The sequence below is a fragment of the Haemorhous mexicanus genome, chromosome 17, assembly GCF_027477595.1.
Source record: "Haemorhous mexicanus isolate bHaeMex1 chromosome 17, bHaeMex1.pri, whole genome shotgun sequence".
Lineage (NCBI taxonomy): Eukaryota > Metazoa > Chordata > Aves > Passeriformes > Fringillidae > Haemorhous > Haemorhous mexicanus.
In genome coordinates, this window is record NC_082357.1 from 1,361,343 (window position 1) to 1,385,174 (window position 23,832).

Genomic DNA, 23,832 nt, shown 5'->3' on the forward strand with positions numbered 1-23,832 from the left:
CAACCACACAATGCATATTTCAGTCAAACCCTCACCCACTGTGATGCTTTAATACAAAATCTTCTTTCTTGGGACCTTAACTACACATCTATGGAATAACACAGACTGTGGAAGCAGCAGCAAGAGTTTCTCTTTCAGGCCATGTATCTGGTCCCTGCTGGTCCCTGCTGGGTCTGTGCCTTTCCAGTACTCAAGGAGGTGGAGTTCAGAACTCATATTTTGAGAAAAGTATTCCATGACTGTCAGAGATGCTATTGAAACTTCTGTGGATTTCCACAACAGATTGTTGATTTTCTAGCTGATTAAGTGCAGCCTAAACAGGTGTGTTTTCCCCATAACTTTGCCCTTTTCTCCCAGGTGTCTCAAATGACATTGGGTACATGAAATAACACAGCACAACCCAAGACCTGCTCCTTCCCAAAATCCTGTTTGTGCTGTTCCCTGACAAGTGTGACAAGCAGTGGCTGGAGACATCTCCCTAGGATGTCACCTCCAGCCAAATGCTTTTGGAGAGACCTTGCCAGGAGCAGATTGGGATCTGCTGGTTAACCCCAGGGGAACTGGAGGTGTTTTTCCAGAGCCAGGGTACACCAGACTGGTGAGACTGGATTTTGCTGTGTGTGCCTCTTGCCTGTCTGTGTAACACAGGAGATGAGAACAAAGCTCTAGGGCCAAACCCACAGGTAACACCAGGATTTGCTATCATTCCATCACAGCAGAGAGCACTGGGGAATGAGCCATTAAACAAGATATCCCAAGATGAATATTTTCTCCTTCCTGGGAATATTCCTTGTAAGCAGTCCAAAGGATTATGTCTCCTTTTAAAAGAAGTCCTTTAATTTATATTCTGAGGTATGCACTCCCAAGATTTAATTTACCCCAAGCTATGAAATTAAGCTTACTCAAAATTTCAGACTGGTTATTTATGTGATATACTCCACCACACAGTTGCTGGTTTAGCAGTGCAGTGATACCTCGAGTGCAGGAGACACTGGTGAGGGTCCTGATTTTGCCTAAGCCTTTAATTTAGACAATAAAGGATCCACATGCTTTGAACCCCCACAAAGAAGATTTGAAGTAATCTTAACAAATTATTTGTAAAAGCCAGATTGTACCCCATTTTCCTGCACTTCTCAATGCATCTCCCCAGGAGCTGCCAAAATAAGAGGGAGGAAAAATGGTCTCAGGCTGTGTCTTTGTCTGTGAGACGCTGAACGCAGCAGCTGCAATCAGAACCCAGAGAGCAAACTGCTTGTGAGGAGTGTTTCCATTTTATTTTCCAGACCTCTGCCCATCTCAGATCTGATGCCCATCCGCTGCTGTCCCAGTCTTGCATCACGTGGATCTCATTTCCCAGTGACACCAGGGACCTTTCCTGAGCTATGTTCACTATGCCCACGATGTCCTGCCCTGCGTTCCGGGGAGGGCTCGCTGTCCACGCCGTGACCGGAGCACCCCGCTGCCTGTCCTGCACTCTGGCCAACAACTGCCTGAGCTGCTGCTTCCCACTCCAAGCACTGCAGCTGGGATAAGCTATACAAAAAGAATAAAAAGAGAAGTACCTATCCCAAGACAACTAGGACGCTAGGGATTAAGCTGCTTTGATTACAGTCACTAAATAGACTTTGGTTTTTCATCTGAAATACCAAAAGAGATCTGTTGAAGACCCCCGAGTCCCTCAGGTACATTCATGCTACCCAGAATACAAGCTCTAAAAGGCTGCCACAGAAATCCAGGCCTCTGTAGCCTCATGAGAATATTTTTCCTATAAAGCTGCAAAACCGTGAGCAAAAAGCCTTGTATGATAACTCAGAGGTAGATGCGCAGGGGAGGTTGCTGAAAAAGTCTTGGATAGTTAGGAAGAATGATTCTTGTGTCAGAAAGCTTGTTCTCAGTCTGCTTGGCCTGGAAGCTGAGGTGCCTGGGGGGTGTCTTTCCCATCTCCCATGGGATGGATGGCTGTGGTTTGGAGCACCACCAAGCCATGGGATATTTATGTCGACTTCTTAGGCAGTTCTGTTGGGCTTGGTGGCTGTGGCTGGTCACTCTTGGTCTGGCCTGCAGGAGGGGGCCACGTGGTCTTCTGATGAAGGTGGCTGAAAAGGAGAAATATGCCTCAGGTAGTTTGGGAGAAGGACACAGAGGGTAATGTGAAGACAGCACTCGTTATTTAGGAAAGAAGAGGAAGCCACAGATCTTGCCTGGTTAGACTGCAGGCCGCCTGTTTTGTCTGAAAATGCTTTTCATAACCTTGAAATTATCATTTGCAAATGGGTACTTTGTACCTAAACAAAAAACTGTGCTGGCAGATCTTCAGGTTGAGTTAGGCTAAGAAAGCAGTAGGAGATATTTAGGTCTCAAAGTGCCCTTTCAGATAACTTTAGGAAATGGCTTTGTTAAATACAAGCAGTTTAAGAAGTTTCAGGGAAATTTAACAGTTTAAGGTCCAAACAAAGCCATGTCATCCTGCTTTCCTTGTCTGGAGCTTCACAGCATCTCGATATCACTGCATAAAAAATCAACATATTCAGTGATGCTTTTTCCCTTACACAGAGTGCACTATAAAAATGCTGGCTAGACAAGAAACAGAACCACAAATTCCCATCTGGCCTGAAGGAAAACCAGCATTTTATAAAGCAAAATAGAAATCCAGGAATTCACATCATGCAGGGCGGGAAGTCTCTTTCTGTCTAGGAATTTCACAGTACTTCTCTGTCATGGCCATCTGGAGGCCTCTCCTAGACTGTCTGATCAAAAGTCATCAAGCAACAGTTTTGGTTAAAAAAACCCAACAAAACAAACAGGAATTTTTAGTATTTGTGTTGTCCAAATTACAGACCACGGCAGTTCTGACACCTACTCCTTGTAATCTGGGATTCCTTCAGCAGGCAGGCACTGGTCCCTGTCCCATGGCAGAGCTGCAGGAAGCACAGAGCCAAGAGTTAGTGCAGAGAACATGCCCAATGCTGCTGCATTATGATAATGCACATTTAAATGGGGCAGGAGCTCAGAAAATGCTGACAGCACTCATAAACCAGAGGTGCTCCTGAAAGGCTGCAATTATTTCCTTTGTGTCTTGTGCTTTGAGACAAAGCAGTGCTGGGCTGTGGCCACACTGAGCTGGTGAATAGCATCAAGGAGCAAGGACTGGGCACCTGTTTGGGGCTGTGCATTCACCTGGACGTGACACTGAGGAGGTCACACAGTTTGTGGGGGAAGAGACAAGCAGGGTCAAATAATGGCCACCAAGAAATGTCTATGGCTTATGGACCAGCACAGAGTCCCAGACTGGAAAAGTGAATCCAGACTCCCATGGAGCTGGATGCCTGGTTTGCTCACAGATGTGAGGAAAAGGGAGCATGGCTGGTTTTCCCTCCAAGGAAACAGGGAGGTGACTGTTCCCTTCTGCTCAGCAGTGCTGTAATGGTACCTGGATGACAGAAGGAAAGTTTGGATCCTGGGTTTAAAGCTGTTGGGAAACTGGGCAGGATCCAACAAGGGAAGACCCAGGCCTGCAGGGAGAGGCTGGGGAGGGCTGAGGGAGCTGGGCTTGTTTAGCCTGGCAAAGAGGAGGCCAAGAGGCAACTTCACAGCCCCCAGTGCTACGTCAGGGCAATTAAAGGCTGTGGAGCCGAGCTGAGCTGTTTCTGGCAGTGCTGCCAGTGTAAGAGGGAGCAGTGGTCACAGGCTGCCCCTGGGGGAGCTCAGGCTGGGTGCTGGGAAGATCTTTGTCACAGAGCAGTGAGGGAACACCATAGGGAACACCATCCAGGAAGGCTGTGGATCTCCATCCTGGCTGGATAAACCCCCTGCTAAACTGCAGATCCCCTCTACTGGGATGGCCCTACCTGGAGCAGAAGATCTGATCTCCAGCAGTGCCTTTCAACCAGCATTTCAGTGATTCTGTGAAACCCTCCTCCTGCCTGTTAGGGTTTTTCCCCTGGGTAAACACCTTTCCTCTGGCCCTGGGCACAAGTCTTTGACTCCATACCCTGTGAGTCTGCATTGCAGATTCACAGATGAGTCACATGGATATAGGGGAATTACATCTCAATGAGCATGAGAGAATCAGGGAGGCTCAACTGGTGTGGAAAAATATGGAAGGTGCTGGAAACTGCCAATAACACTGGCAGAGATCCCTGAGACTTGCTGGGATTCAGCTGTCTGCAGTTAATTTAGTGCTTACCGTCCTTGTTGGAGAGGATGGGTGCTAACAGTTCTTTAGCTTCTGACAGCAAAAGGTCAACAAGATCTGAAGGTGGGAGAGATGTGTCTGAGACTGCACCTGTTTTATCCTCTTCTGTTTCATGGTTGACGCTTATAAATACGGAAAGTGCCATCAATACTTCTGTCAGAGAATGGGCATTGACAATCCTGGCCAGCCTCTCAGGAAGGATCTGCTAAATTCTGTGTGTTTGGGGGGTTGCATCTCCATCCCTCTGCATTCAAGTGTCTGTTAGACACACTTGCATTGCTTTGTTACAGAAAAATAGCAAAGTATTCTTTAGAATTTGTCAAAAGCATTTCCCCCGCATTATATTAGAAATAACCAACTTGGAAATTTAAAAACTGATTTCCATCCCTGTTAAAAACTGGCTTTTATAGGGACTGGTCATTATCAATGGGACAGTGACTTTTCAATTATTTAATCAGTTAAAAATACACATAGAGTTGTGATACATTTATGCCCAAGTGATAGGAGATAGGCTCAGGTTGCAGGGGAGTCCAGAAGCCTGAGCTCTGTTTCTGCAGCCATTCATGCAGCTGAGAGTCTGGAGAGCTCCTTGCTTACACTTTGTCTGCTCTAACTGCTGATAAAAAAGGATGTGGTCCTGAAGCCAAAACCTGGTTTATGTTTGGAAAAGCAGGTGGGTCAAAACTGCTGCTCTGAAACAACCTGCTTGGGGTCTCTGCTGACAAGAGCAATTTAGCCCAAGCTGAGTTTCAGCTCCTCCCTCCCAAAAAAAGCCTGAACAGAGGCCCAAGTCCCCCAGCACCAACCCACCAGCAGCCTCCAGATCATCTTTCTCCCATGGTTTCAATTCCAAAGTGAAAGTATGTTTAGAAACTCTGGGTAGGTTATGTGTGAAGCACCTTCCCCAGAGAAAGGTCAGAAAAGGACATTTCATGTTGCTGTTCACAATTCCCAGAAGCCATCTCCTACCTTTTCTCATCTGGTAAATGACTGTGTGTGCTCAGGACCTTGTAAATGTTCTGTCATGCAACAGAAAAAAAAAAAAAAAAGGTTTCAAACTTGTAGGAATGAATAATTCCTGAGAACAAACCCCATGGGTTTTTCCTGATGATCAGATTTAATATGACAGTAATCAGCTTCTGCTTATTCATTGCCCTTGAAGCAAATATCTCAAGGCCTTTTGCAGCTCAGGCAGCATTCATGAATTTACAGACACATCTGAATTCTGCATTTTAATACCACTGCTAAAATGTATGAAATGCAACACAAAAATCCTCTTCCAAGGAATAATTTTGCAGACTGCATTTCAGTGATCATGGCTGCCAGCAACCCCTGGCTCCTGGGTTGGACCTGCACGTGTAAGCTCTCATTACCACGCACTTCTCCAACACTGCTGAGGGGTGGAGAAAAAAGGAAGACATTTTGCTCCAGTGCTCAAAATCCTGTGATGTTTGACCCTGAGGTCAAGCGAGATATATTTCCAAAGTCTGACCCCAAACTGCACAGGCTCTAGCACATAGTGCTGAAGGTCTGGGGGGCATTTAATTCTTCCTTCTCTGGAGCAGAGGACACAGCATCTACATTTCCTTTTGCTCCACTGTTTCTGCTTGATTTCAAGAGTTCTTGGGACAGGCCACCAGTAGCCATAGCAGATACACTGACTACTAATGCTTCCCATGCTGGCCAGTTTATTAATTACACCATATAGGGAATGAAGTGGAAAACCTGTCAACTGAAAGACTAAACTGAGATTTTGCAGGAAATCCAGGGGGAAAAGCACTGGAAGAGCAAAGCCACTCTCCAGGTTCCTATTTATAGAGCAAGGGAAGGTGAGCAGGGATGATTTTGACAGCCTCAGCACAGGGAGCCAGGAAGAGCAGAGCCACCAGCAAAACCTGCACCACGGAGTTTGCATTGCTCCCAGGGGCATGAGGAGATCTGAGCTCATTCCCTGCTTCCTCCTAGCCAACAGACAGTGACTTTTTTGGGTGAGAGAAGAAAAAAAAAACCCTCTTGCTTATGGAGCAGGAAGTTGATTGGACTTGCAAAAGCACCCTGAAGGAGAGAGGCCGTGGTGATGCTGCAGCAGCGGGGCAGGTCCACACCTCACCTGCACAAACAGGAGCAGTTTCCTATTGCAGATCTCCAGGCGCTTCCGGGAGACTTCAGATTTTCGTAGCTGGCCATCAGCCAGGGACAGCTGCCTCTTCAGCTCCAGGATGTCCTCCTGAGGCAGGGACACAGGAGGAGGAAAAAGGGGATGATGATGCTCCAGCCTTGGCTTTTGGAAACAACAGTTTGTGGCATTCGCTAAGAGCAAAAGCAGTGTTGTTTGGGAAGGGACAGTGGAAGTTATGCAAATTATAACACAGATCCAGAGACTGTGTTGGCCTTGTGGGCCCACACGGCAAATATTTCATTTTCTCCCGTGTAAATAGAAGGAGGGTAACCTTAGCTGTGGCTGCCCCATCCCTGGAAGTGTCCAAGGCCAGGCTGGGCGGGGCTTGGAACAACCTGGGATAGTGGAAGGTGTCCCTGCCCACAGCTGGGGGTTGGAATGAGATGAGCTTTATGATCTCTTCTGGCCCAAATGATTCCATGACCCTATGAACCCACAGAAGAAGAGTCTGAAGGGTTGAGGGTTTTTCCAGGGGGTTGCATTACCTCTATTTCAGAGACGTGCTTTGCTTTTTTCCCTGCCAGCTGCATCTTCAGTTCTGCAATTTCAGCCTCCAGCAGGTGGATCACTTCCTCGTAGTCCTGCTCGGCACTGTGGGCCTGTCTCTGCACCACCTCGGCCATCTGCAGTTTGCTGTGCAGGCTCCGGTTCTCTGACAGGAACCCCAGGGCCTTCTGCAAGCACCAGGAGCTTCTGATGAACACACCACGTCCCCCTCAGCTGCCAAGCCCCAAACCCACCCCAGCACTCCAGAAATCCCTCCACTAACTTGGTTCAGCCTCTGAAGCTCATCCTCCATCAACTTCTTGCTGCTCTCCACTTCTCTCAGGAGAGACTGTGGGAAATATTTTCACCAGATTAGAAGCAGCAAATGACAGGACATTTTCTAGAGTGCCTCTACCCACCACAATATTATTTTACAGAAGTTCTGTGCACTTTGCCCCCCCCCCCAGGGAGAGCTTTTAGAGCTGTGACCTGCAGAATTCCACCTGGACACAGCTGAGGTGCTCACAGCCAGGTGAGGGTGAGAGCACAGGTTCTGCTTCTGTTAATCACACACTGGAATTCTTAATGAGAGCTGCTTTTTAAATATATTAGCTCCCTGCTGAGAAGGGACTGCATGCTTTGAGTACAAATAAGTTTTCCTTTGAGGTTGAGAGTGAGAAAGAGGCAATTAAGGAGAGTGGAGGGTGAGAGGCTCCCGTGTGACGAGGAATGCACAGAATGCAAACTGGTGACTTCTCCAGAGGGACAGGCCACCCCATTACCCCCACAGAGAGCTACAGCAGAACACCCCAGCCAAGAAATCTGCTCTGAGGGGAGGCTCCACCTTCAGCTTGCGGACTTCGTGCCGCAGATCCCTCATCTCCAGCTGCAGCTGCTCCAGGTCCTCGCTGCCATTGCAGTTGAGAGAGTCAAAGGTCTGCAAGGAGAGGGACAGACTCATCACACATTGAATCAAAATCACCTAAAAAAGGAGTCAGCATTTTTATGCAATAGATCAAAAGGCACATTAAAGAATTCAGCTCCAGGATGGATCATTTTGCCCCACAGAATTTTACTCCCTGATCCCCATCCTTGCTGATATAGCTGAGCTAGAGTGAATATTCACATTGTGAACCAAATGAAATTACTTAGAATTGATTAATTATGGCTATTTCTCCTTCTGCATAACTGCCAGGCTGCTTCCTCATATTATCCCATAGATACTCTTATTTCCTTATTAAAAATGAGAAGTTTGAGGTCTTTTATAGAATTTTCTATTAAAAAATGATTAATTAATAGTTCTGCTTTGTCTAACTCTAGAACAACCAGAAGATGGTAATTTAGCTTTTCCCATCTCAGAATTCCATGGATTTCATGTAGAAGATCCATGGATTCAATGTAGCAGAGCTCTGGGGTGACTGACCAGGGAGTGAAAAGCTGATGTGTCCAGCAAATTGGCCACTTCGTGCTGAGTGAAGAGCACAGAGCTGGAATCCAGAGCAGCCTCGTCCAGCTCCTCCTGCATCAGATCCCTGAGTGCTTGGAGAACGTCTGTGAGAAACAAGCAGTTTTTACCAGGCTAAAAGAGATAATTGTTGTGGGTTAAGAGAAGATGCCACTGATTTTGGGGCCATCCACTGGTGCCAAGCAGGGTTTAGAGATTCCAGACAGGTTTCTCTAATAATCCTGGGTTTGTCAGCAATCCCATCAAGCTTCAATGAGTTGTTTACAGCCTTTATCAGACTCCTGTTCCTTATCCAACTGAAAAATTTGACTTTTTTAAAACCCAGAAAACCCCAGCTATTTCCAGAGGGGAGTTTTCACAACTGTGATTCTGAAAGTTTTAAAATTTTAAGCTAAACCCACATTTCCCTAACAAAAGGCACCTGCTGTGCATTTCTTGTGTTGCTGATTTAAACAAAAACACAACTCAGTGAGTTCAGTACTTAGAAAAGGGGTTAAACTTACAAGTCTGAAAATCCATATTAATTTTGCTTTCAGACATGAAGGAAGGCCCAACAGAAGGGGCTGCGTGGGACAGGGTGGGACCATCAGGGAGGTGGCACCAGGGTCCCAGAGCTTCCAGTCACAGAATCACTGAAACATGGAATGGTTTGGGCACAAAGGGACCATAAAGATGATCTTATTCCATCCCTGCCATGGGCAGGGACAGCTTCCACTATCCCAGGTGCTCCAAGCCCTGCCCAGCCTGGCCTTGGGCACTGCCAGGGATCCAGGGGCAGCCACAGCTGCTCTGGGCACCCTGTGCCAGGGCCTGCCCACCCTGCCAGGGAACAATTCCTTCCCAATCTCCCATCCAGCCCTGCCCTCTGGCAGTGGGAAGCCATTCCCTGTGTCCTGTCCCTCCATCCCTTGTCCCCAGTCCCACTCCAGCTCTCCTGGAGCCCCTTTAGGTCCTGGCAGGGGCTCTGAGGTCTCCCCCAGAGACCTCAGAGCTGGAAGCAGCTCTGCAGGTGGGGTCTCACCTGAGGGGCAGAATCCCCCCCTCCTGCTGCCCATACCAAGGCTCAGCCCAGCCCTGGGTGCTCACAGCCAGGGCATGTCCAGCTCTCACCCTCCAACACCCCAAATCCTCCCCCAGGGCTGCTTCCCATCCCTTCTCTACCCAGCTTGGATTTGTGCTTGTGACTGCCCTGACCCAGGTGCAGAACATGCACTTGGCCTTGTTGAACTTCATGAGGTTCACATGGTCCCACCCTGCAGCCTGCCCTGGATGGTCCCTGGGCTGCAGCAGGAGCCAGAGTCTCTCTGCAAAAGCAGCACATTTGCTAAATACCCCCAGTCATCCTTTTTTTTTCTCTTTCCACAAACAACAACTCCAGTCACTCGTGGGAGAGGGCCGTGGTTCTGTGTCCCATCCCTCACTCAGCACAAAACATTGATCCAGATGCCTTGTGACTGTTCTCTCTGCTGGGGACATTGCTGATGGTTTTGGATTTTTGCTGAAAGCCTTCTGGGGAGCAGACCCTGTGGGCCAGCCGTGCTCTGGAAGGCCACAGAAAGCAGAACTGACTTTCATTTTCTGTGTCTCCTCTGGCCAGCTCCTGCTAGGAAAGCTGGGATTTTAAGGAAAGTAAACTCTTGCACCAACTTTCTTTTAGTCTGAGTTTACCCATGATAGGACAATGGGAATGGCTTTAAACTGACAGAGAGTAGGTTTAGATTAGATGTTAGGAATAAATTCTTCCCTGTGAGGGCAGTGAGGCCTTGGCACAGGTTTCCCAGTGAAGCTGTGGCTGATCCTTCCCTGGAAGTGTCCTCTTGTATAGGGCATGGAGCAGCCTGGGATAGTGGAAGGTGTCAGGTGGAATGAGATGAATTTTGAGGTCCCTTCCAACCACGAATCCATGATTGTACAGAATGCCTTCTTTTGTGTTTGTGCTTTCCCCCCTTTATAGGCTCCATCCCTACCCAAGCAGGTGTCTCACCAGCCACTTCTGTCCCCTTTTCCCTTGTTAGATGCCAGTGAAGCTGCACAAAAATGTCAGATCCCCCCGGGCAGAGCTCCTGCTCACCTCCATAGGCCACAGTCCCCTGCGAGTCCGTGGTCAGGCTTTGCCGGAGCTGCCTCTTCTTCTCCTCGGTCACATCCAGACCAAGGTACTGCAGCACCTTGAGCAGAAACAAGGAGCCTTTCAAAAGAAAAATACTGGAAAAGCAATTCTTTGGGGTAAGCACTGGGAAGACACTTGATGCTGGCTTTCTCCAGGCAGCATCTCCCAAAGGAACAGGCTTGGATTGGATTTGCAGACTCTCCTTTGCTGCACGTGTACAGAAATGTCTGTTCCTGAACACAGGTTCACATCCCTCCTAGAGCATTTTATCTGCAATCAGATTTGCAGCTCCAAAGAGTTTTCAGGACTTTTATCAAAAGCCAGTGGAGTCTCAGCAAGACTCAGCTGGCAAGAGCTCAGCCTCTCCTTTCTCTTACTGCCCAGAAATTGTGTTTGGGACCAGGAAGATAAAAGCTATTAACAGAGTATTTCTCATGGAGAGAGGAGACATTCAAACATTTTGCTCCTCCACTGCATGTTTTGCTCTCTCATTACTCCTGATGCCCTAACTTCTACTGATATTTATCAGTTCAACCTCAGGGCAGCACACAGAAGCAGATAAGCCTGTGCAAGCCCCACTTCCCTGCTGGCAGCAGCAACTGAAAGCTTTTAAAAGACAAAGTCGAGCTCAGCAGACTCTGGGAAAGAGCCCGAGTGAAAGGCTCACCTGTGCCAGGCTGCACTCACAGCTCCTGCTCCCAGCAGTTCCCAGGAACTCCCTGGGAAGGGGCTGGGGAGGGATCCTCGCTCACCTTCCCAGCACCAGCACCAAGTCCCTGGGATCCCTCTGCTGCCCCGTTCGAGTCCCACCTCCCGCTCCGCTGCCCACCACCCCTGAGCACGGCACCGCTGCAGGCTGCAGGACTTCGGGATGTTGGCCGCCCCAAAACCACCTCGGGTTGTGCCACTCGGTGTCACCCCCGAGCTAACGGAGCTTTGGAAAGTGAAGCCAAGCGCTGCGCTCCTGCCAGCCGAGAGGAGCTGCTTTGTCCCCGCGAGGAGCAGAGGTCGCAGCGCTCCTGCCAGCCGAGACCCGCTCTGGGAGAATCCGGCGGGCTCAGAGGACGGCTCCGCTGCGCTGCCGTCGGGTGGCAGCAGATGTTCGTCACATCGGGGCCTCCGTGGTGTCCCCGGCCCCGCACGAAGGGCTCTGTCCCCACATCTCCCCACAACCGCCGGAAGAACCCAAGGTGCCAGACTGAGACAAGGCCCCCCAAGGCACCCTGCCCCTCCCCAGGGTCTCGGTGAGCACATGGGCAGCTCTCCTCCATGTCCATGGAATGTGTTCTCCACAAAATGATGGAAGAATCAGCGGTTCTGGATGGCTCCTCGATGAGATAACTCCTACCTCAGCCTTCCCTCCTGCACACCAGGCTGCCCGAGGTCACCCTAGCAGTGACAGCAGCACCAAAAGTTTGGAGGGCACAACCTTAGCCAATGGCATGATGTCCAAGGGAGGTGCAGCAGCCAGGAAAAGACTTCTGGAACTTCATGGAGCACCAAGAAATAGGCAAGATGAGCCAAGGGATGTTTAAATGCCCCTTTGGACACAGTCAGGATGTTTCACCCTCTTTACTTTCAGAGCCTGGATTCAACCTCCAGCAAGCTCACCTGAAGATGACCTATTTCCTGCACAGTGCACAAGGAGGAGACCTTGCTTTGGGGAGAGGGACCCTGCCACTTACCAGTTCCAGTTTTCCATCCTTGAGCCGGATATGGGGATCCAGTGCTACTTTAGGTTTGGTTCCTGAAGCTGCTTTGTAGTTAGAAGCTGAAACAGGTGCTGAAAAATCAAAACCAAATATTAATGAGGAAGCATTTGGGTAGAGGTGTCTGCAAAACTCACATCTCTTGTTGCATAAAATATAAAGTGTGTGCAGCAGGGCAAAAATCCAAGTCCAGGATTTCCTGAAACCAGCTCTGGAAGGCTGCACTAGGCCTCTCTTGGAAAGATTGGATACTGGGGCAAATCCTTCTGAAAGTGGTTTAAAGTGAGATGTTTCATCCAGGGACAAAGGACTGCAAAAATTTTCCAGCACTTTGGAAATCTCCAATCACAGTTTTGTGGAGTCTTGGAGTTATGGTGAACTGTGAGAAAAATGAATTAAAATCTGCCTGGTTCTTGTCTACTCTGATTAAACAAACCAGAAAGAATTCCTGACACCCATGGGAATGAGCAGATTAAAAGTGATGTGGAAAAGCACCACTCTGAGATTTTTTTCCCTCCCCAAGACTGCAAAAAGCCTTGAACCCTTTTCCCCTCAGCTGGGCAGGCAGGGTTTTTGGGTAGAAGGAGCCACATGTGTTGTGAAGCAGGCACAGAAGCAGAGAGAGGCAGAGGCAGCAGCTGCTGAACTGGTGAAAAGCTGTCATGAGCTGGAGGATCCAGCTGCTAACAGCTGGCTCAGCATTGCCAGCACTGCTGCACAGCTGAAAAGGTCCAGAGCACAAAAGTCCAGTCCTGCCCCTCCATTTCCTGGAGGGAGCCTCACCTTTTCCATCATGATTCACCCTTGCCTGTAAGGAACCACGATACCCCCTGGGAAGAGGGCTGCAGGAGGTGTTCCCTGCTCCTGAAGAACCCAGCCAGACTCCAGAAGGGGCAGGTCTGTGCCTGCCCCTGCCCACCCTCAAACCATCAGCCCAGGTGACAAGATTCCTTCTCATGCCAGGGAGCAATTCCTGTTGCTGGGTCTGGATGACATCCCAGGGTGCCCTCTTTTGCCAAGTCCCACACCTCCTCTGGAATCCCTGCAGCATTTCTGCCTCACCTCACCCTCCTGGCCATTGGGGCAAGGCCCAGGTGCCAGGAGGAGGCAGTGAGTAGCAGAGGAGCTGCATAATCCTCCTAATCCAGGCATCCATCTGCTCTGCTAAGGCCAGCAGCTGGGAAGCAGCAAGAGGCAGCAAGTGGGTTTGCTGGATCAGCCACCACCACTTCCCTCTCCAAGTTCAAGGGCAGAGCCATTACCCTTGGAGCCATGGCTAATCAGGATTAGCTCCATGTGCCTTTGCTGTCAGCTCTGGACACAGCCATATCCAGGGCATCCATAAGGCACCCAGAGAGAGGCACTGCCTGGCCCAGGCTCCTAGCCTGGCTGTCCTTTGAGAGCCAGTTGTCTGTCTCCATGGATGACAACACTGACACAAAGCCTCCTTGGCATCCCACATTCAAATCCTGCAGTGATCAAATCCCCAGCTAAGTCAGGCCACGGGTGGGTCAGTGCTGCTACTGGGTTGCTCTGTCCCCATCACCAGGACTGGCTGTCCATGGTGACCACCTGAGAGTGTCCCTGGCACCTGCAGGGCACTCAGGACAGGGAGGACAGAGCTCATCCCCATCCCAGGGCCTCTCCAGGGGAGCATGGAAGGCAGAGCTGAAGCTGCTGAGCTTGCCCAAGGTGAGCCAAGCATTCCTCAGAGCAGCTGCTCCATCTCCTGCTGGTCCCAGGTATGGACTAAACACTGTTCAGCTGCAGGGCTTGCTCTTAGCCTTCCAGAGGGGAATTGCAGCAAGGCACAGGGATTTGTAAGCAGAGCCAATGTCCCAGGGAAGGAAGAGCTGTTGGATTTGAGGCTGCAAAAATGGTGGGCAGCACTTGTTCAGGATTTGTTGGGAAAGTCCATCTTTCCCTCGGGGCAGGAGTAACCTTCCTATCACAGGGGTATGGGGTACCTTGGTGGAGGTTGTCTCCCTGGGCTCTGGGGGTTATTGAGGTTTCCTCAATAGTATTAAGGGATTTGGGAAGCTGCAGGGTGATTCAGGTTCACCCCCCATTGCTGCCACACTGTTGGATGAACAGAGTGGTTCTCTCTACAAAAGGTGAGAGCTCAGGAGACCCAGAGCATAGAGATGAAACACAGAATAGAAAAATAAGCAAAAACTGAAGCTTGGATGTAGAGAGAAATCTGATTTATTTAACATCTCTAAGCCATTTCCCAGTTTGGCCAATTGAGGGCATCCTCAAAGCCTGTTCAGAGCCCAGGGTTGCTGTGTACATCCCAGCTCTCTACCTGACTGCTTTTGTGCTGTGTGTCCAAGACCCCCCATTCCCCCAGAAGGGAATGTGGCCTGTGGAGAACCTGCTGCATGTCTGAGGTGGGCAAAGCCACTGCTGCAAATGAACCACAGGCTGACAGTGGAGGAATTTTTCTTCTTGAATACCTCAGTCCTCAAATGCCTTAGTAAAGAGTTTTGCTACTATGGGCAAACATGGACATAGTTACTACTCACTGAGTAAACCAAGCTGCTGCCTGCCCTCTCTCTGAGCAGGCTGAGTGTCACCATCACCCCATTAAATTCCACTCCAGCTGTCTTAACACTGATAAAAATGTGGTGATAGGACAAGAGGAATGGCTTTACCCTGCCAGAGGGCAGGGCTGGATGGGATATTGGGAAGGAATTGTTCCCTGGCAGGGTGGGCAGGCCCTGGCACAGGGTGCCCAGAGCAGCTGTGGCTGCCCCTGGATCCCTGGCAGTGCCCAAGGCCAGGCTGGGCAGGGCTTGGAGCCACCTGGGACAGTGGGAGGTGTCCCTGCCCATGGCAGGGGGTGGAAAAGGCTGGGCTTTAAAGTCCCTTCCAAGGCAATCTATTCTGTGATTCTGTAATTTCCTCAGCTCTGAGGAGCCACGGCTGTTTGTCACCCACACAAAGGGAATGGTTGAGCAGGACTCACCTGAGACTGTGAGCTCTGGTGGACAAATGTCTGGAGACAAAGAAGGCACAGGAAAAGGATTTTCACGTCTATTCTAGAAAAACAAGACAAAATGGCACAGACAGTTGCTAAGAATTTGTTGGTGTAAATAATGAGCAGGAGATCGAGTTCAAGGCAGAGCCATGAGGGCACCACATACATCCCTTGTGCAGGTGGGCCTAAAGAGATCCCAGGGGCTTCTCTGGGAGAACCTGGCACAGCCTGAGCCACCCCAAAACCTCTGGTCACAAACAAACAGCTCTGCCCTGAGTGTAACTGTGCTTGAGTGCTGGGGCTGGTTTTGACCTTGCCTGGTTTCTCCACAGAGGTTCTCCCTAGAAGCTCTGCATCCAATCCAGCAGGGAGGTCCCAAGTCTGACCACAGCCAGGTGAAATATTTAGCCCAAACCCATAATTATCCCAGTGAGCAGGGAAGGAAACTCAGATCAGTTCATAGCCTTTCTTGTGTGCTATGTCATGGCTGAAAGCACAAGCAAGAGGGAAAAATAATCCGAGGGTGAGCACCACCAAGAGAGCTGTGACACAGCTGGGGACTTGGGGGCCAAGAGGGCACAGGACTGGTGTGAGGACATACAGACAGGCAGCACACCTGCCTGGGCACTCTTTCCCTGGTGTGGAAGTCCAGACCTCATTAGAAGTTCCACCTTTCAGCAGCAAAGTGAGGAAAGGAGCCATTTCAGTCCAGCCAATGGTGGGATTTTAAACAAATGCACAGCATCCCACAAGCTGGGGGTGAGAGGTCCAACCACAGCACCCAGCCACAGCTCCAGGGGCTCTGGTGCATTTCCAGGGCACATCTCCAGCCTGGTGCACCCAAAGGCAGCACATATGTGACATTCATGTAAGACCCCACAGGTCTGGAAAGCAAGGGGTTTTGTGAATGGTCTTGCATGAAAGGAACATCCAGCCAGCCCCTTTTGAAGGAAATTTGTGTGGAAGAGGGCAGAAAGGACACCCAGCATGGCACCAGTCCAGGAGGGGAGTGACAAATGCACAGAATGGAGCTGCAGACCCCGAGGGTTGTGTGGTTAAACCCTGTCCAGCCATTCACAGCTCGAGCACTTCTCTGCAAACACAAAGTGGAGCTTGGCTTTGCAGGAGGAATGAGCCTGGCTTATCATTAGAGCAGTCAGGAGCAGGAATGGGCTGTGCAGGAATGCTGGGGATTCATCCTCATCAGAGGGCATGAAGAATAAAGAGCTCTGCCTGCCTTTGGCTAGGAGCCTAGATCAAACTGACTCCAGAGATCCCTTCCAGCCCTATGACTGGTGCTGAATGAAATGCAGGTTGCTATCCACAGAAAGGCTTTGTGTTTTTTTAAACCTGAGACTCTTGAAACAGGTCTGAATGCAGGCTCTGGAGATGAAACTCCTGTCATTACCTCCACAGATCCATCTCTGTCTCAAACCCAAGAGAGAAGAAATTATTTCAGATTTAAAACATCTGCCTGCAGGTAAATACATCAACAGTACAGACTTCCCACTGGATTTCCAGAAGTATTACTAGGGACTCCCTAAAGAGGAGTTCTCTGATCAAGGAACGATCTCAGGATTGGTATCTGTCTCCAGGATTGGTATCATATCTCTTTAGAGATGAATTTCCACCTACCTCTGGGGACCTCACATGGACCTTCAGCCTGCAGGAGCTCAGGCCATTTCCCACAGCCTTTGGAGGTGGGGATGGGCTGTTGCTGTGCACTGACAGTCCAGGATGTAACCGTCCCCTCCCAGGGATAAAGGCCACTTCTGTGCTTCCCTCGTGTCTTCAACAAACAGCAAACACACAACATCTTATTAATAAAACAAAAGGCACAAATTTGCAGAGCTCCTGTGCTTGTGGTTCTCTCTCCAGGATAACCTCGCCTAAGCCTGAGCAGCCTGCACCAGTGCAGCTGGATCTCCACCAGCTGCATTCCATTGAATCATGGAATGGTTAAGGTTGGGAAAGACCCCTCAGATCATTGAGTTCCACCATTTCCTGGGTACTGCTGAGGCCACCACTGACCCACGTCCCCAAGTGCCACATCTCCATGGCTTTTGAACACTTCTAGGTGATTCCACCACTGCCCTGGGCAGCCTGTGCCAAGCACTTTACAACCCTTTCCATGAAGAAGTTGTTCCTAATATCCAATCTAAACATCCCCTAGCACTACTTGAGGCTGTTTCCTCTTGTCCTGTCACTTGTTAATTGGGAAAAAAGTCCAATCCCCACCTGGCTCCACCCTCTCGTACAGATCCATAAGGTCTCTCTCCTTTTTTTCCCTTTTTTAAACTTAAGTTCTGTTTCAAAGCTCTGCTGGGCAGTGATAGGAGATACTCATGAGGCCCAGAACATTGGGAAAGTCTGGATTACACTTTAGGATGATCCATGCCTTCAAGATTTCCTGATGTGACCACCTTAAAGAATCATTTCAGGCTCATAGTGCCCTTGAAGCCAAACCTTGGTATGAAGCAATCTGCCTAAGACTCAGCAGCACCTGATGATCACAGGAAATACTTTCTGTGCCTACCTGAATTTGGCTTTTTCAATTATTTTTCTGGCTTCCTCATGTGTGCTGCCCACCAGAGAATCCCTGTTGATAGCGATGAGTTGGTCTCCAGGTCGGAGCCGACCATCCTAAACAAACAGGGAGAAAGACACAGCATTGAGAAGGGACATCTCTGCCCAAAGCCTTCTCCTGCAACACAAATCCTCATTAGTCCATGCAATTATCCATCTACTCTTAGAAAAGCTGCTTCAGAACAGCCACAGCCTCTAGGAAAGGTCCCCATGGCAGAGCTCCTGAGGGTCTCCACACCGACTTACTTTGTAACAGTCCCCATCTGGTGAAAGCTCTTGCACATAAATCATGGGCCCGTCAGGCCTGTTGGATCCACCACTGATTGTCAGCCCCAAGCCAGAGGAGTTTGCTACAGAAATGCTCTGGATTCCTGAGTCAATGGAGTAGCTGCAAGGGAGAGAAGTCAGCAGGTGACTCAAGGTGATCTGTGTTATCTTCTCCTATCACTGAACAAACTGCCTGGATTTATTTCCATGTGTGATCCTTCTACCTTCTCCCAGCCTTTTATTTGCATCCTTTCTTCCACCCACCATTGGAAAAGGGAAGTAGGCCTCCTGTTCTTTGGCAGACATTGTTTCAGTGTTATTAAAGTGACTGCTTCCCCTAATCCCCAATAGGGGAATACTTGTTTAGAGAAGAAACTAAAGATTTAACCAGAATATATTCCTGGTTTTATAGGCAAAAGCACACAAATGATTAACACAGTTGTTGCTGGAATCCAACTAAATCACCAGACAGCAATTTACAAATGGATCAGCTATCAGGCAGTTCTTAGGAAACATCAAAATGAAGCTCAGGATACACAGCTGGGTGTGTCTTAACCAGGATTTGGACCCAAAATCATGCAAGATGCCTTAAGAAATGAGCATCCTTACAGCAACACCCACCACACTGTCAGCTGCTGCTGTGGCAGGTGGCTTGCCCAGTTGAGGATGGAAAGGAGCAGCAGGAGGCTGGAGCCTTCCCTCCAAGAGCTGATGGACAGGACTCAGCAGGCCACCAAGGCCCGGCCACAGCGGTGGCTCTGTGCCAGCAGGGAGGTCTGGCAGTAGCAGAGTTGTGGGAGCAGAGATTTCACTGAGCTCCCACGGGCAGCACTGCAACAGGGGGAGCTGGGCAAGGATTTGGTGGTCATAAGGATAAGCAAGCCTTTTCCTCCAAATGGGATGGGTGCAGCTAGTGGGTGCAGCTGGCTTTTTGCTTTTCAGTTTATTTCCACAGCAGCCACTGCCCAAAGTGTCTGCACTGGCTCCCCGTGTTACAACTTCAGACACAACAGCAGCTGTGCATCCCATGCCCCACGGTGACACCAGCACATGTTCCCAAGCAATGCCAACCCTGGTGGTCACACACCCCAGTGGAAGGGGTGGATGGGCCATAGTGTTATGAAAAAACATTGCTTTCAGGTGAACAATCCTAGGGAAATGAAGTCATGAAATACAGCACTGAAATGCTCTGTTCAACCCAGAATCTCAGACACTGACTGGTGAGATTGCATTGCATCCAGCTCCCATTGCTCACTGGAGGGGCAGGACCTCAGGTGATGCCACAATGAGAAGTCACAGCCTGGGGACAACCTGTGGTGAGCAGAAGGGGTGGCAGCCACATGCATGAAAAGACCCATGGCCCAAATTGCATCTCACAGCTGACCCCCAATGCTCAGGTGAAACCAGTGCTCTGTGGTTCCAGAGGAAGACCTCTGGGGCCTGGCAGCAGCACGAAGAACATGGCACAGCATGGCAAGGAGGCCACCAAGACAGGCCCCTCTAGTGTAAATGTCCATTTTCCTGCCCATGGTGGGGGGGTTGGAATGAGATGATCTCTGAAGTTCCATCCCACCCAACCCATTCTGGATTCTACACCTCAGCCTGGAGGGGAATTAACAGCACAGTAAGGATGGCTTGTCCAAAGCAGCTGCTAAGTAGATGATCTGGTGTCTCCTCTGTGTGGGTCTCTCACTCCGTGCAAGCAGCTTAAACCTCTGGTGCCAAATATTTGTCCTCTGCAAATCCCTAATAAGCTGGTATTTAGCAAGAGGATTTACTGGTTCTGCAGTGAGGGCTGATTCTCTTTACCAGTGCCTCGGCTTGTTTGTGCTGGCAAAGGAGGGGAGCTGCGAGCCCTGGGGACAAATGGTCCCCATTCCATGACTGAACACGCTCCGAGCTGTCCCTCTGGAGAAGAGCCCTGCAGACGAGACTGCAGAAAAACCAGCTTGGCCTGTCCAAACCTCTGACCCTGCGGAATGTGCCAGGGCAGATGGCCACATGAAAACACTCTGGGAGATGCTCTGGCCACCAAAGGATGAAGTGACTGCAGACTGATGACCCCAAAGCAAAGGGCATCAGGGATGTTGGCATGGAAAGGTGCTCGTGCTCTTGGAGCATGGGTCAAGGCGCCAGGAGCAGGGCAATAGGAGACAAGCTCCAAAAACAGCTCCTGAAAGCAGCACCAGCCTTGCAGGAATGTTCTGCTCATGGTTTACAAGGTGATGTGCAGGGCCCTCTCAGCTGTCTGGAAACCATGGCCTCTCCCTGGGATTCAGAGGGGAGGAAGAGGGTGGAAACCCAGGGCACCAGGAATATTTTTCTGTCTGCTCTGGGGTGCCCTGACCCCCAGGGGAGCACTGACTTTGACCCTCATTCATGGAGAAAGTTTCCCAGACTTCAAGATAGACTGGAATCCACAAAAATGTGAAATAGATTATAGAGAGCAGTGCAGGTGTGTCACTGGGTGAGAAATTTAGGTTTTGGGATTTTTAGTATGTTGTGGATGGAAGCAAGATGGAGGGCACAGGGTGTCATCACGGGGTTTCTTCTTCATGCTTCTTCTTCCTCCTTCTCCGTGGGTTTGGGTGGCATTTTGTAATTGGGCAGAAAAGTCCACATTGGGGCTCTTTGGGATCAGTTATTGGGTCAAAAGGGAAAATAATCCAGGTGTCAGTTCTTAATTGGATAGTTTAGTCTTAAAAGACCTTGGTACAAGAGAATGTTGGCCATTTTGTACCTTCTAAAGAAAAGCTGCTGAACTCATAGCAGTGAGGCTGTTTTACTGATAAGAAATAATAAACAGCTGAGTCCAAACATGAATGACTGTCTCAAGTGCCTTCAGTCCAGAGTCAGAAAAACTGACGACTGGTACCCCCACAGAAGAGGAGCTGCTGCATGGTGCAGACATATTGATTGTCTCAACTGGGCACCTTTTCACCCCCATTAGAACAAACTTCCCAGGAACAGCCAAGATGCCACCACCACATCCAGGAGATGCTGTGGCCTCTGAACCGTTGTGATAGAAGAGTAGAGAGGTCATAAAGGTGAACAAGACTGTCCAACAAGCACTGGAATTCTTTGGTGGGTGTGGCCCCTGACATTTGGCGGTGCCCCGGTGGGCCGGGCTGGTGGGATGTGTACGTACTGTGCGTGAGGAGCGTGTGCCAGGCTGCCCAGGAGGGGGCCCTGCGAGTTGGCAGGGCTCAGCAGCAGCGGGCTCTGCGAGCGCGAGGACGAGCCCGAGGAGGTGCTCTCCAGGTACCGACCTGAACACCAAAGGCACAGTCAGTCCAGGGCACACAAACACTCCAGCATCACCCTCCCCCCCGCTGAGAGATGGTGCTGCACTCCTGGGATTTTGGGGAAAGCCACATGGGGGTTAAAGACATCACGATAGGGCTGAAGGAGAGAAAACATTCAGCCTCCTTGGCACAATTCCAGCGTGGGATTGCCACCCCTCTGCCAACCCTACACACCTCTGCCGTAGGGGAAGGGTGGGATGTCTGGTGGGATGCCAAGGTGTAGGGAAAGCTTTCTTCCCCAGGCACACATGGCTTTTTTTGCTGGCATCTTGCTTAGGTCAACCTTGTTGCATCTCATTAAACATTTCCTATTTGCAAATGAAAAATAATGATCTTTAAGTGAATTACTGCTGAAACGCCTTGAAATCCAGAGCAAAAATGTACAGCTGCATTTCCTGATGGAGTCACCTGCCCAGCACATCAGTTAGGCAGAATGTGGGGATCAGGGGAGTGGTTATGACCTAATTCAAGTCTCCCTTGATCACCCCGTGGCAGCACTGGCCACACTCTTGGCATGCAGCAAGGGTCTGCAATAAGGACAAGCTTTCCTCAAACCTCCACCCCAACACCTACTCAAATCCAACCACAGCTCCTTCAGAATGACATTGGGATAAAGGAAACTCTCTCTGCAGAGAGAGAGGCTTTCAGTTCCCTGCTGAGCTACTCACTGCCACCGTGCAGGACCGGCGAGCTCCGTGCTGAGCCCGTGTTGCTCTGGGAGCCAAACTTCTCCAGCAGCTCAGAGAACTCTCTCCTGCAAACAAAACCATGGTGCAGTCAGCTGCTGCTCAGAACTCCCCCCACATGATTATATGGCAAAAGAGCCCCTGGTGGCAGGGACTGGGTACCAAGGCTGCAGGGCCGGTGCTCTCCAGCTGTGCGAGCAGATAAAGCTTCCTCGTGCACAAGGGGAACACCCTGCTTTCAAGAACTTGTGCAAGGCTTCAGGTCTATAATCAATCCCATGGCAGAGCAGCTTTCCTGTGACGGGCTGGAGCTCCAGAGTGCTCCTTCCCTGCCCTGGAGTGTGTTCAGGGCAAGAGGAGCTGGGAAGGGACGTATCCTTAAAGATCTTTTCAAATCTTTATGATCCTATGATTCTATGGACAAGCTCTGTGCTGAGAAAACATTCCTGAGAGAGGGCAGGATGGACACTGGAGCCCTGCCTTGCATCCTGCCTTGCAGCCCTCCTCATGGACCCTCCTGGGAATGTTTTCACCCCCAACTGTAAGGCTCAAAAGTTTTGCAAACACACCACACAGATTAAAACCTGCCAGAAGGAGCTGTAACTGCAAACATAACCCAAAAATTCTTGTCCTATTTGTGACTTTTTCTAGTACAGTTAAATACAGGTTATTCTCTGTTTTCCCTCCTCTTTTCCTGGACAGATTAAAACCTGCCAGAAGGAGCTGTAACTGCAAACATAACCCAAAAATTCTTGTCCTATTTGTGACTTTTTCTAGTACAGTTAAATACAGGTTATTCTCTGTTTTCCCTCCTCTTTTCCTGGACAGAAAGCAGATCCTGTAGGTCTTGCTGGAGAAAAGAGGGAGATGGCTTTTGGGGCACCTGAAGAAGCATCAGCCCCCTCTCCCAAGCCATCTGTGATGATGGTCTCCAGGAACATCACAAGCTATACCCTTGGAGCATGACACCTCAACAAAGACCTGAATGCAGCCTCATCCCCAAAATCCTCTGGAAACCAATCTCCATGCCCAGGCACCAGATGCTTTATTCCAGGTTGAGTTTGACCACTGTGTGTTGAGCCCTTGATGAGCTGGAACTCCCTGTACACCACAGGTGATTTTCTTCGTGACCTTTTTTTGTGGTTTTGGACTCCATTAAGAACTACCATTGTCCACATTTACCAGCTCCTGCCTCATCTCTGTAACCTTTCTTTGAGTTGCTGTGAGCCCCTCACATCCTTTCAGATGAGAAGGCAAGGAAAGGAATCACATCTTCATCGTGCTCGTGTTTAGCAGCCTCCTGATCCCGCCCTGCCACGCTGTTCTCATGTTGTTCCTCTGCAGTGGGGGGTGTTCTCTCCCTTCATAACCCAACCCCACCTGAAGGATCTGACCTTTTGGCAGACAGATCCTCAAGGATGACTAATTTCTTACACATGCCAGTTAATAAGCATCCAGGCAGTGGGACAGACCCTGAGAATGTTGTTTCAGTGGCCACAGTAACACCATTAGATGTCATCTTTGAAGGCAGGAGGGAATCCCCATGGGAAGGAGCCTTCCTGATGCCATAGCCCCAGGAAAAGCCTGGTTATGAGTGGCTCCCTCTCAGGCTTGACAGTCAGACAAGCTCGAGAGGTGAACCTGTAGGAGCCCAGCCACAGCAAAGTTCCCCGAGCGAGGAGACTGCTGTGACACACTCGCAGACGCTGCATCATCTGCCTTCCTCACCAGGACAGATGTTGGGTGTTATTGGCCAGATTAGAGTCAACAATATTAAATGATGAATGAATCATCAGCTCCTCAGGTTCCTGCTGGAAATGCTCTCAGTAATTTACATCTTCCCAGTCACAACCAGCTCATTAAC

The 23,832-nt window shown here is 49.8% G+C and overlaps 1 protein-coding gene across 1 annotated transcript in view; it reads right to left on the reverse strand.

Annotated features, from left to right (window-relative positions):
- Window positions 1-1,252: 1,252 nt before the first annotated feature.
- The window catches only part of LOC132335404 (syntaxin-binding protein 4-like), a 39,873-nt gene continuing 17,293 nt past the window's right edge, over window positions 1,253-23,832 (reverse strand). The window contains exons 6-22 of the mRNA XM_059861935.1: window positions 21,951-22,036; window positions 21,126-21,246; window positions 17,957-18,098; window positions 17,661-17,767; window positions 16,760-16,913; window positions 15,113-15,185; window positions 12,121-12,218; window positions 10,397-10,493; window positions 8,284-8,411; window positions 7,705-7,797; window positions 7,144-7,209; window positions 6,860-7,048; window positions 6,306-6,422; window positions 5,165-5,214; window positions 4,187-4,317; window positions 2,861-2,918; window positions 1,253-2,096 (exon numbers count right to left, since the gene is read on the reverse strand). Of these exons, the coding sequence (XP_059717918.1) occupies window positions 1,994-2,096; window positions 2,861-2,918; window positions 4,187-4,317; window positions 5,165-5,214; window positions 6,306-6,422; window positions 6,860-7,048; window positions 7,144-7,209; window positions 7,705-7,797; window positions 8,284-8,411; window positions 10,397-10,493; window positions 12,121-12,218; window positions 15,113-15,185; window positions 16,760-16,913; window positions 17,661-17,767; window positions 17,957-18,098; window positions 21,126-21,246; window positions 21,951-22,036 (1,813 nt within the window). The 3' untranslated portion in view covers window positions 1,253-1,993. The remainder of the gene's footprint in view (window positions 2,097-2,860; window positions 2,919-4,186; window positions 4,318-5,164; window positions 5,215-6,305; window positions 6,423-6,859; window positions 7,049-7,143; window positions 7,210-7,704; window positions 7,798-8,283; window positions 8,412-10,396; window positions 10,494-12,120; window positions 12,219-15,112; window positions 15,186-16,759; window positions 16,914-17,660; window positions 17,768-17,956; window positions 18,099-21,125; window positions 21,247-21,950; window positions 22,037-23,832) is intronic.